This window comes from Typha latifolia, chromosome 3 (assembly GCF_019914945.1).
Source record: "Typha latifolia isolate L0001 chromosome 3, TyphaL0001v2, whole genome shotgun sequence".
Lineage (NCBI taxonomy): Eukaryota > Viridiplantae > Streptophyta > Magnoliopsida > Poales > Typhaceae > Typha > Typha latifolia.
The window spans coordinates 11,087,676-11,101,492 of NC_133088.1; the positions used below are offsets into that span (position 1 = coordinate 11,087,676).

General features: G+C 37.3%; 1 protein-coding gene across 1 annotated transcript; it reads left to right on the forward strand.

Annotated features, from left to right (window-relative positions):
- Positions 1 to 281: 281 nt before the first annotated feature.
- On the forward strand, positions 282 to 5,854 carry LOC140784696 (adenylate kinase isoenzyme 6 homolog). The gene is made up of 3 exons (XM_073132224.1): positions 282 to 520; positions 5,163 to 5,308; positions 5,478 to 5,854. Exons 1-3 carry the CDS (start codon positions 320 to 322, stop codon positions 5,668 to 5,670), a joined length of 540 nt encoding a protein of 179 aa, XP_072988325.1. The 5' UTR covers positions 282 to 319; the 3' UTR covers positions 5,671 to 5,854.
- The last annotated feature ends 7,963 nt before the right edge of the window (positions 5,855 to 13,817 follow it).

Consider the following 13,817-nt stretch of genomic DNA (forward strand, 5'->3'; position numbering starts at 1 on the left):
TTGGCTTGTCTCTGTGTTGTTTTGAAGGCTTAATTTAGTTATATAATTAAGCTAATTTCATATGGGGTTAAATTGTATTTATCTATTTAATGGTAGGATGTTTTTTTTTGGGATAAAAATCAGTTGAAGATGGTAGGATGTGTGTTGATATGTTTTTAGGAAATAGAGGTCTCTGTATATTAATAATGAAAAGAGAGGATTTTATTTGTAATATAGACAAAATGTAGGGTGTTATGTGTAATGTCCACTATTTATAAATATAAAAGGGTTACAAAAATCCTAGGGTTTATTTTAGGGGGTGGAAATAACCCTAATCTTAATGGCGGCTGGCGACTCGCGGCGATCTCGGCCGAACATATTGGTGACGGGGACGCCGGGGACGGGGAAGACGACGACGAGTTCACTCCTCGCTGATGCCGCCGGACTTCGCCACGTCAACGTCGGCGATCTCGTGAAAGAAAAGGAACTTCACGACGGGTGGGACGATGAGCTCGAATGCCACATCATCAATGAGGACCTGGTCAGATCAATCGAATCTTTTCCATGTTTGCCGAATCTTAGAAATTTGAAATATGCTATGTTACTTCTTGAAATTATAGTAGGCTCATGATGTTTTGTGGTGATGAAAGATAGAGGTGTGATTATATATAGATTTATTGAATAGAGTCATATATGCTCAGTTTCATCAAGATACAAAAGGCCTGCTCTACCATCCAGATAGACAAGCCAAACTGTTAAATATTACAACCCACACCAAAATGAAGGTTCCTAGCTACAGACCCTGCACATCACTTTCTTACAAAGTACACAAACTAGCAGAACAAACACACACACACACACAAACAGTGCAAAGAACAGAACGCCACATTAGACAGAACAACCCCACGGAACAGATTCCAGCCTTAGCCCTTCTAATTCTGCTTCCGCTGCAGCATTAACTTCACCCGATTGGTCTTGACGGTGCTCTGGTTAGTCTTGACGGTGCCCTGGACAACATGATTAATATGGATTGGTTTCGGTGATTGGATAGGTGGGATGAAAGAAAGAGAAGAGGAAACCTGGTAACTGCATGTGAAATAATTCCAAGTGCCAAACACCAAAAATATTATAATTACTTGGGATGAATTTTTGATACTACAGATTTTAAATTCAGAGAAGCCAAACTCCAAACATGCACTTAGAGGCATATGAGTCTTCCACAATCCATTATTAACCCTCAAAATCCCCCCCACCCTACTATTATTTAAAAATTATATAATGAACACATTGTATAAATCCTAGAAGAATCAAATCGCCACATACGGTCATCTCTCACATTTCTTGTAGAGTATAAGAATAAACTCATATGCTGGAATCTTCAATTTCAGTGTTTTGAAAAGCGGTAAAGGCGGCCGCCCCGCAAAGTAGCAATGCGGCCTGCCAAAGGCGGTCCGGCCGCATTAGTGCTCGGGGCGGGCCACTTTGGCACCTAGCGGCTTGCTTTGGTGCATGGCGGCCCACTAGACGCGGGTCAGATCGATATACACGGGTCGGGTCGATATACATGGGTCGGATTCTGGCAAACTTTAAAAAAGAAAATAACATCGATCTCCTCAGTCTTCTCTCTCACTCGATCCTCCTTTTCTGCCCTAAGCGGTAGCACGAGCGGCGGCAAGCGGCAACAATGGCAAGCAGCAGAAGTAGCATGAGCGGCAACGACAGCAAACGGCAGCAGAAGCATGAGCGGCAGCGACGGCAAGCGGCAACAGAAGCACGAGCGGCAACGGCAGCAGCGACAAGCGATAGCACGAGCTCATCTGCATTTGTTGCCCTTTCTCGCTCTTTCACTGCAGCTTTCTCTCTCTCCTACGACGAGATGCTGAGCTATCTCTCGCTCTCTGCTTCCCTCCTTTTCAAGCTTTTTTTCCTATATTTCTAATTTTAGCCCTACTATAAATGGATGACAGGCTGGCATTTGAAGTAGTACTGAAGGGTAGTATGGGGATTTTTTTAATTTTCTTGTTATTTTAGGATCTCAGTGATTGTTAAATGAGAAAAAAGGATTAGTTATGATTCTATTTTGGCTACTTGTAATCTTAGTATTAATTTTTAGTTATATTAGAATATATTATATAATATATATAATTTTTTTTAATTTGTATATATTAAAATACTACGCCGCCTTCCGCCTAGGCGCTAGGCGGTGGGGTGACCGCCCGCAATCTGCAGCCGCCTTTCAATACACTATTCAATTTTCTGCAAAACAAATGCATATGCTAGACACGTGGGACATGATGGAAGTGAAGGAGGTGCATCTAATCCTCCTTATTAGACCAACAAAATTTTCCCAATGATTTTTTTTTGGGGGAATATATTAGCACCTATGGTTTAATAGTTTTGGTGTAGTAAATTAGTAAACCATTTAAAATTTTATATACAATTATATATTATATTGATATATAATTTTTAAAAATTTTATATGTCAAAAATTTTAAGCCGCCTTGGCACTTGCCTTCCGCCTAGGTGCTAGGTGATGGGGCGAATGTCCACAACTGTTGATGAACTGAAACATTTGTTGCTTCACTACCTTTAAAGACTCATTCAGCCCTTTTCTATAAATAATCTGCCATCTTCCATCATCCCAAGCTTTAGAGACAGTGATACGCTCATCCCAAGTGATATCAAAAAGAGTAAAAGATTTGGCAGCCAAGATACATTCGCCTACTCAAATGTTAGTCTAAAATTTAATGGTCCCATTTCCCAACTTCTGCCAAAGACCAGTCTTAAACATTGCACCAATACTTGGCACACATCTCCAAAAATAATAACTTACAACTTGAAACCATCTTTTTGCGCCCTCTTATAGTATTTTTTTTACAAATAATCTGTGCTCGCAACTGGTTTGGGGAGATTAATAATTTTATCGCTTTTCAACAGAGTAGTATTCTTCTCCTGCAGATTCAAAATACCCAAGCCTTCAAACTCTTTCTTCCAATAGACCGAAATCTAGTTTATCAGATGGTAACCTTTATCTTCTTCATTGGCTCCTTTTGAAAGAAAATTGCTCCTCAACTAGTTAATCACTTAATCCTTTTACTAACCCTGATATAATATAGAAGGAGAGGTAGTATGAGGGTATAGAGTTCAATACGGAGTTAATTAGAGCAATCTTACCCCGTAAAGATAATAATTTCCCTTTCCAACTTGCAAGCCTCTTCTCAATTTTTTCAATAACAGGGTACCGGTCATGCTTCCTTAGCTTGCTATCACATAAAGAGAGTCTTAAGTATCACAAGTAAAGTTACCGTTTGACATTTCATAATCAGCAAACTTCCAATGTTTTGAAAGGTGGCCGCGGGTGGCGAGCGGTCACCCCATTATCTATCGCCTAGGTGGAAAGCGAGCGACAAGGCGGTTTGGCATTTTTAATATAAAAAAATAAAAATTAAATATATAAACATATATAATATACATTATATATTTATATGTAATTACTGACAAACAAATTAATAGACTAATTACCAAGTTAATTAACATTTAACAGATTAAAACATTTCAACGGATTAAGTGCTTAACAGATAATTACTGATTTACAATTTTACAAGCATTTATTCTTCAACAGATAATTAATTCAGTCAATTTTTGATATACAACTTTACAAGCATTGAAACTTCTATTCTTCTCTTTTAACACTTCTCAAATAGACTAAAGAATTTTTATTGAAATTAATTTTCAAACTAGCAATACTCTCAAAATAGTGAAGAATATTTTTAAGAGTAGTCGTCTCCTTCTCATCTACTTTGAATAATATCAAAGTATCATCTGCATATTGTAAGTTAATAACACCCTCGCTAATTATATTCTCATTGAGATCAGAATTAAGCCGATGCTGCTTAGAGGTGTGATTATTTATAATTGAAACTTAGGCTAATTTTGTTGAAGAAGAATCTTATTATTATTTAAGGGAATAATCTCTTAATTGCTTGTTATATTTTGTCTCACATTTATGCAAAGTATAGGAATCTGTTTCATGGTGACTTTGTGAACTAGTTTAAGCTCTGAAATTGATCATCTTTGGGAGAGAGAAATAGGACTTTCCAAGGTGTTGAGTGTGATTTATATAGATTGGAATTAGATTCTGCCAGTGTTTTATGTCAGGTTGTTAGGAAGAATTCTTCTAGACAAAGGATGATTTTTCCTTTTGCTTTCATAATCAAAGTAATGTAGGCATTTTGAAGCCTTGAAGAGACATCTGGTGCTCGTTGGAAGTTGATTTGTTATTAGGTCGATCCACTTCATTCTATTAGAAGAGGAAAAATGTGGTTATGGAACATAACAAGTCTTTTCAGGCGTTTTGTATTATGACCTCATTGCGAGCAGTTCCTTTGTAGATTATATTAACTATTAATCAACAGGATGACATCTATGTTCAATCTTTTCTTCTGATATGCTTTGAGATTTATTTATTTGTTATGTCTAATTTCAATTTCATTCATTTATTTTCTTCCGATATGCTTAGTTGTTACTAGTTTCAATCCGGCACCAAAATATTAGACCCTTATCATGACCTTGAAGCTATGCCATTCAATTAGTTTTAAGAGTTGGATTCATAGAGATTTAAAGTTGACTTAAATTCTAATGGGTTTGCTTTTTGTTGCTATAAAAGGAACTTGTCTTTTGACATGCTTTTGTATGATTGAAGCTTTTCCTTCTGCCGCACAGTAATTTCTTTTAAGTAACTTGAATTATAATGTTTGCTTGAGTGCCAAGGTCGTAGGTTGCATCATTTTGCCTGCAAACCTTTTTTTTCCTCTTGAATGTGTATGGTATATATACCTGTAAAATATAAACTTCAAATGAGTTGGCTCCTATAATACTAATATATCACTGATATGGTCATGCCTTCTTCTTGGTTGGTGGTGGTAGTATTCTGCAGTTTTGCACTCAATGTAAGCAAAACATACTAGATGGGCGAAGCTCTTATCTATTTGGATCAATGGTTCATTATGAGATGTTGGTTGTAATCAAGCTATTCGGTCAGAATTTGGTTATGGTTTAAGATCTTGATAATATTGTCTATGTGGCCATTTAATCCATCCCTCTTAAAAGTCACTCGTTATATAGGTTTCATTTTGGTATTTCTGGTATGCATGCATAAGTTTCCTTTTGTTTTGACATGGCAGGTATGTGATGAACTTGAGGACATGATGGAAGAAGGTGGAAATATCGTAGATTATCATGGTTGCGATTTCTTCCCTGAACGTTGGTTCGACCGCGTTGTTGTTCTACAGACAGACAATTCGATTCTTCACGATCGCTTAACTAGTAGGTAATGACACAATTACGGGAGAACCCTCAAGGAGTTCCTCACAAGGATATGCTGTCGCTTCACTATAACTAAAACCAACTTGCAGCATCTCTCATCCTTTGGATGCAATTTACCTTCCTTTCCTCATTTAGTAGCACTAGTTATTGATTGACACACAAAATATGTGCAGAGGTTACATGGGCGCGAAGCTCACTAACAACATTGAGTGTGAGATCTTTCAAATGCTACTAGAGGAGGCAAGAGAAAGCTATGCAGAAGATGTTGTGGTCGCTTTGCGTAGCGACAACGTTGAAGACATTAGTAGAAATGTATCGATGATGACAGAGTGGGTAAATAACTGGAGGCCAGTCAGGTCAAACTAGTGGCTCAATTTTCCTCTGCATGGATCATAAATTACAATGTTGCCTTCATTGAAGTAATGTAGCAAACAAATCTTGGCTGTGTGAGTCTGACCCTGCTATCTTTCCAGTTAGCTGGTGGTTTGGTGCCTTGTATTGAGTTCTTGTAGTTTATGCTGAATAATTTGGCCGTTGTTTCTTCTCTTAATAGTTTGTGAAAAGATAAAATGGAAATATGCTTGCAAGTGTTCATAGGATTAACTGGTATAACCCGGAGGAGGCTTCACTTTCAGCATTGTTCCGGTTTTAATTATTGTAATTGATATTAAAACAGTATGTAATATGCTTCACGGTGGATGTGTGTTATTGTGAGTCTCTAGAGAATAATCTTTTGAACAACTAAGGCTGTGTTTACTTGGAATAAGAGCTGAATAATCATAACTATTCTAATTCTTAATACTAGAAGAAGAGAGCTAATATTAGTTTAGTTATTCTAATATTTAGTTTAATACTAGTATAAAAAATAATAATTATATTTAATGTGATATAAAGTTAATATTAAAATATTAAAGAATAATGAAATTGTATAGGGAGTTGATGATGTTTTAAACCGGTAAAAATACTCTTGAGTATATATTAAGCTAGTAGTAAATAGTAATTTTTAGAAATAATATTATTTTTTATTGAAACTATAGACTTAAAATATTCTATTTACCTATACTATGAAGAAATAATTGTGAAGGTAAATAACTTTACACTCTTTATATAAAAAAGTTATACATTAAATAAAGAGGCACTATGGGGGTAATACAGAGATATAAGCATGCACTAAAATAACAATGCACTAAAAGATATAAATAGGAACTACGAAATAATGTTAGATTATAAGCCCGCACTCTATATAAAATAATTATGCACTAGAAGAAATAAATAGGTATTGCGGTGTAATATGGGGTTATAAGCTCGTACTGTGGTGTAATGCGAAGTTATCACCCTATGTAAAATAATCATTCACTATAAAATATAAATAGACATTGCGAGTTAAACTAGTGAGATAATCGACAACCTATAAAGTTAGCTTAAAAGATATATATACTAAAATAGCCTACAACATTAACTTTAAAGCTTGAAATTTAAATTCTACCGGTTGCATGAATATCTTGGTGTAGTTGCTCATCTCATCTTTTGTCAATATGTTTAATAAGAAACAGACTCTTGCTTGCAAGCATAACAGTCCAACCCTCAGGGGTAGACGGCCGTGCAAAACCACCACTACCAAAATTACTCAAAACTACTGCTGACCTCCTACCACTAATAGAAGGTCGAGCCTTACCCGGCCTGCCTGAACCCTAAGGACTGGGTCTACTCAGGGTAGCTCTAGAACCTGCACCACAGCATAAGGATGGCATCTCGATCGTAGGAAGGTCCCACCAGAATGACCTCCACGCGGACGCCTATCAAAGCGGCTAGTATGTCCTGCTACTCGCTCCTAACGCTGCGAGCGCTCCTCCAATAATTCCCTCTCAGCTATCCTTGCATTCGCCACCAGCTCTACATAGGTTAGATTCCTCACCATATTCACCTACTTCCGGATCTTGATCCGAAGGCCCATCTTGAACTGGTCAGTCCTAGCCGCATCATCAGGTATGATTCTGGGGCAAAAACGGGATAGGGCGTTAAACCTATTCTCATATTCTCATATTTCCCTGTCTCAACTGGGTAAATTCCCTCGTTAGCTCGAAACGCAGGGATGCAGGGAAATATTTTTGATCAAAATAATTTGAAAACGCCTTCCAAGTGATGTACTCCTCAGCAAGGCAGCCCGGCATCATACGCTCAGTGGCCCTCCACCACTCTTCCGCCTCTCCGCAGCAAAGGAAAGTGACAAAGGTCACCTGGCGACTCTCTGGGCACTCAGGATCTTCCTTACATCCACAATCCACCTATTTGCCTCCATGGGGTTCGTCGTGCCGCTGAACAAAGGGTGGTTCAGCTGCATGAAACGGTTCAGCGACTAGGCGGACCCCGCTCCAATCTGCTCAGCTGGAGTAACCTACTTTGACGGCTCCCTCAGTATGAGCATCTTAGACATAGCTGTCGTGCACTCCCGAACTAATTCTCCAATGAGCCTCTCTTTCTATCTGACAAGCTGTCCAAGGGCCTCGATGTTGGCTGAAGTACCGGTAACCGGTTCGTCAATGGGGGCTAAAGCTCGTCCACGAACAGTCGCACGCACAGACCGAGCACGTCTAGGTGGCATTCCTAGTAAGTTCAACGCAGTTTAGTTCTCAATTCTCAAGTATGTCAAATGTCGTATGTGACTTCAATGTTTATTTATTCCTAGTTATTCATTATTATTATTACTTACCTATACATTTGGATAGTATCTAGGAAGACTTACCGGATTTATGGTGAACCTAAGTTCTGATACCAAGTTGAAACACTCAAACCTCTAAATACACGTGTATACTGCGTGGGTAAATCCCCTCACGCGATGCATCACGTGACGTGTCAGTAATAAGTTTCCACAAGGCACAAAGAAATATAGGTTCAAACCACAAATAAACTCAAGCAATTATGAGTTTGGATACAAGTTCCACAGGACATAACAAGCTTTCAAGATACATATCCAAAATACAACGCCAATCATAACACCCTCATAGGGGCTCAATACAACTAATAGAAATAGTCATAACTAAAATAAAGGCAGCTACTCCTCGCTACCTGCACCTGGCTTCCCCTAGCTCGAAATGATGCCACCAAGAGGTGGTGAGCACACAGCTCAATGAGTAGAATCCATACAATCTATAACAATGAAATCATAGGTGCATATCCAATGCATGTCTATAATTGCTAGCAATAAAATATGCTTATTTAAATAACTTACCATGAGTTACTAAATCAATGCAATCAATAAAGACTACACGTCACTATCTTGGAACATGCCAACTCCTAATCATATCAGGATAAGTCCATACATGTATAAAACTTGATATAATCTTTTATTCATACAAATCTCAATCATAGTGTTTACATGTTATGCTTAAAAGTGAAAGAGTAGTTTAGTCATTTCATGCTCAGTAAGGCATTAATCATGTTTTATCATAGCTCACCGAGCCATTCACTACACAATGTAGATATTCTCAAAAAAATCATCCATCATATAACTATCCATCATCTCATACATCGAGGAGGGATATATACACATCTAGCGGTAATGTCACCTAAACATGCATGGCGACATTGCATGTGACCGATTGTCTATGGCGATCAGACTAAGAATCCCGGTCGTAGGTCCATATCTCACATCTCTAAATCATCACCGCCCTCAGCAGGAGAATCAAGAGCCCTCAGCTCATATGGACGCCCTAACTATGCGTCGTCGGGTACTACTAGAGATATATCTCCACCTTACAATCATGTTATTCTATCATCATAATCTAGTTCTGACTATGCAGTATAATTATTTGAATGCTACACAGGCTCCCGACCTCAGGTGTAGGCCGCTAATAATATAGTCATATATGATACACTCTACTCTTAACCCTGGGCTGAGCTAGTAAGGGCACTACTTAGTCAGAACCTAACTACTAATAATAGGTGGAAGTGGTCCAGTGTCTGTAAATGTATAAGTCATGTCATAGTCATCATGATCGTTATATTCTATATTCACAACAGATATTTATGCAAAGGTTTATCATATAGGATACATGTAAATCATCGTTACACTAATGCATGTGCTAATATTAATATTCTCATAACATCATGATGAGTAAACTATCAATAACTGCACATGTCAAGATATATCATGGTACACTAGATGCATGTATTAATACTAACATTTTCTACACTCGCCTAGGGGGTCTCCATAGTACTCTAATTCTCCTCAGCTAGTCGGCTCCTCTAGAATCCCAAAATCCTCCTCATGCAGTGTCGATACTATTAATTCACGCAAGTAAAACCATATGTAAGATTAGCGAATTAATAGAATAAATTTTCTTATTAGAGAATTTAGGTTTAGGCATATACATGAGTCAAGGTCCCCTAGGGTGAGTTTAGGTGGAATAGAGAAATAGGGCTATAGGGTCCCCTAGGGTGACCCCAAATGAGCCTAGGTTGGGGTGTTGGGTTGGGCTTAAGTCTAACCTAATAGGCAAGGGAGGCCTTGGTGGGCTGCAGTCCAACTGCAGCCCACAAGGTTGGCCGAGGTGGGCTGGGGTCCAACCACAGCCCACCAAGGTTTGACACCGGCTACAGTCTGCGCAGCCGGAGGGAAGGGGAGAGAAAAGAGAGGAGGAAATCAAGGAGAGAGAGAGAGAGAGACACGGCCACCATCAAGGTTGATGGTGCCGGCGGCGCAGCCACACGGTCGGGTAAGGCTCGGCGGCCGAGGGGTTAAGTATGGAAGAAAGAAAAACAACAATAAAAAAAAGATTTACCGAGGGGTCGCGCGGTTGGCCTTGTCGGCCGTCGGTTTCGGCGTTGGCAACCCGAGAGAAGTGAGGGAGGGCGGGATGGTGCGGTGGGGGTTGGGGGGGGGGGGGAGGAGGAGGAAATATGGGCGCTAGGACGCATGCACGCGCTCGGCTTACAAAAAGCAAATCATTCTGAAAGGTACCACAATCCAATGATGATAGATATCATCACTTTAAAAGCACTGACTTCACAAATGAATCAATAGGTACTCGGTAGTAAGCTTTCTATATAAGATGGATGTAACAATAAACAAAAACATAAAGAAACTGTTTCAAATCCTAAAATAATAGAATTAATTACCACTTGGTTGCAAGGGATTATAGTCAGAAATTTGTAGCACATATGAGAAACACCGTCAGAGAGCAACGACATCGGTGATGTAATGAAAGAGCTATTACTAATAAAATCTATCACCAAAATAGCCCAGAGATGATTGATGCATTATCAAAGTTACCCATCACCTAATTCATGGAGGTAAGGATCAAGACGCGAGAATATCAACATTACCTTTAGAAATTTTCTTCTTGCCACTCATTATTGGATTTAGAGAGAGTATCAGCATTACCTTTAGAGATTTTTGACTTCTCTATCCTATTTGAAAAGTTATATAGATCCCTTGGTATGAAGCCCACATTTTAGGTCCACTATATTTGTGTTCTATTACAACCATTATTTGGTGCTTACGAAGCCTAGCATTCTGTAAGGCAATTATGTCAGACTTTTGAACCTCATCTATCTTTTTGTGTGACCAAAGTAGAGGCACTTCATCAGGTCCAACTAACTCGTGATTATGTCGATCCTCAAAATCATGCACAAACCATATACCATTGCTCAAATGAAATCGAATACTAAGATGCGTAGGACATTCACAACGAGTAGGAACTCGTTCCTTTCTTTTTCTATCTTCCATGTCCATATACTTCTTCTCTCGTAATCCTGCTCTTGTGCAAAGGAATCGATGATAGACTACCATACCAATTTTAGAGTTGTGTTTTATTACATCCTTTCTGATACTAAAACCTTTTTGCTTGGCATATTTGTTGAAAAACTCGCATCCTTCATCTTCAGTTGAGAAAGTCATTTGAATTACCTTCATACTCACTCAATGATGATTTTGCAGTATCTTGGTGCGCCAATTGTTCCTTCTTAATATCGATAAGAGCATTATCATTCGCTCGCAGACCCTCCTCCATAACTTCACTACTTTATAAATCAATACTAATCATGGAACATATAACACTAAGTTCTTGGTGGATGCAACCTTTCTCCTTATCAATTTTTGAGTTAATGTATACTGGAGCACCCAAGAATACAAAGTAGCTAAAAAATGAGACCATGTGAAAAGTTATCCTCACATGAATGATGTACGATGGGTCTATCTACAAATTACTAGTATGACTGTTTTATCTACAAATGACATCTTAAGTAGTCAAGGACAATGGAAAGACCAGACACAACTTTAGAGTAAGATAAAATTAATCAATGCAATAGAGAATTTGACAGACATAATATATAAAGAAGAGCATTAATATGGACCCTCAATAGTCAAAGAGAAAATGCACAAAAAGAAAATGTTGGGCCATTTGCCTTCATGTATTTCTTTCAATTAAAAAAAAAAAGAAAGAAGAAAACTGCATCTACACGTATAAAGTACAATATAAAAGTTAGTCTTTAATTTATTGTTCCTACGAAATATCATTTTCATAGACTAAGTTAAGGCTCATTAGCAGCATCTTGATATCTGCTAGAATTAAGTGGATTTCTAACTTTTTCTAAGAGGAAATGATAAGAAGATATAAAACTTCTATTTTTATCGGTTTCTCATTTAACACTACAAATACTTGAAACATATTGTATCAATGTGAGGAAAAGATGGAAGATATGAGAGCTCAAAAATTTTGTCCTACCGATTTGTATCGTTCAATGTAATAGTTGTTATTAAAAAGCAAGTCCTGTAAACTAGACATGAAAGAGAAATTATCATTTAATATTTAGAAGTTAGCATTCCATTTTTGGGAGAAAAAAAATTATAAATTAGAAACAATAGATGGATTACCTATCTCAATCCTGGATTCACACAAGAAAGAAGTCCAGTTTGATCAACGCAAGGAAGGGACGAAAAGAGTGAGAGGTTAGGGTTTTGCTTCGGTGCGCTTCTCTATTCGAAACTATCTGTACGTAGAACGAACGCCCGGGATTAGATTCTGTGCTACTGACAAGAGAAGTGGAAGAAACGAGTTGTTCTTTCTTCTTCTTCTTTTCTTATTATTATTATTTAAAATCATTTTCCTTTTCTTGAATAATAAATTTTTTTATCTGATAAAATAAAATTGCTAGATAGAAGGGAAATCATATTCACTACCAAGTTCCCTCGTCAATCCGTATGGGTCGGTCTCAGCCCTGTTATAACAGATATGCCCAAGTCTAGCATATCGAACGCATCTAATAATCTTGATCTGAGTCTAAAAAGGTATATACAAAGATCGTAAGATTTTGGTGGGTATAATTAGAGCTGTCGTGTGTATTTAGTGGCCCTCCCGATTCGATATGCATAAGTTCAGTTTGCACCACTCCCCACAGTGAATCCCATCCCAATTGTATACCTCTGTAGATAGCAAAATTAGTATTTGACTGGGAACAAGCAAATCGCAGTGAAAATTGTTCGAATTTTGGAACATGGAATATGGAAATATAGTTACCATATAGCTTAATACACATAGAAATATGATATATTGAAATCTATAGCATGATATGTAAGAAAAATAAACTAGAATGTATTTACTTCTTTTATTCTATTTTGATAGTAGATAGTACCTGCGATATGAGCCTCTTAATTCTTTTGAGCATTTTCTTACTGATTTAACTTAATTTACCCTTTTTTTTTAACCCAACCCAACAGTTTAATTTAATCTATTAATTATTTAATTAAATGTCTAACTACACAAACCCCTTTGTTTTCTCCTTCTTTCAATTATTTTTCTCATCACACATCAAATTAGTTTTTTCTCTTCTTATCATCAACCGGAACTTTCTCACTCATGCATCGAGCCCGTCTTCCTCTTCTTCCTATCGGTTACTCCCATTTGTTCCTTTACTTTTTAAGTTTTCTTGTTTATTCTTCTTGCAGGTTTTCCTTATTGAGTATACAAATTGAGTACGGCATTTGTTTTAATTTGTGATGTTTTGTAAAGTAATTCTCCTTGGGTTCTATTTTCTCGTTTTCAATTTTTTAAAATTTTATTATTTGGCTAACCTCTTGCTAATCTATTTTTATTATGTCTACTTTGGGATCCGGTTAGCTAGTGTGAAGTGATTTAGTTAATTAGTTTTTATACTAAGGAAGAAGACTTTGTGGTACCTTTTAATACCTTCTTTCTTAATTTGCAAAGTCGGTTCGTTTCACTAACTTTATATTAATGTTCTGTTAGCTAGGCTTTTGTTTTCCTTTTTTTTTTGTATTTTTCCAACTATTCCTCGATCAGATAAGCTAATGCATATAATTTGTTCTTTAGCTTTCTAAGTTTATTCCTAATTTTAAATGATGTATAGAATAAGATAGTATCATTTCATTTTTCTATTTATATTATTACAGAGTTTTCCTTAATTAAAAATTTGAGATGGAATCCTATTAGCTCTATAGTTCTCTTCTTTTCTCATTCACTATTTTTTCACCATTTTTTTTATTATCTTATGGC

What these genes read in the sequence shown, in the direction of transcription:
- LOC140784696 (XM_073132224.1), top strand. Translation starts at nt 320, where the DNA reads ATGGCGGCTGGCGACTCGCGGCGATCTCGGCCGAACATATTGGTGACG. An exon ending in ACATCATCAATGAGGACCTG is followed by an intron (nt 521 to 5,162) that starts GTCAGATCAATC and finishes TTGACATGGCAG; the next exon opens with GTATGTGATGAACTTGAGGA. An exon ending in CACGATCGCTTAACTAGTAG is followed by an intron (nt 5,309 to 5,477) that starts GTAATGACACAA and finishes AAATATGTGCAG; the next exon opens with AGGTTACATGGGCGCGAAGC.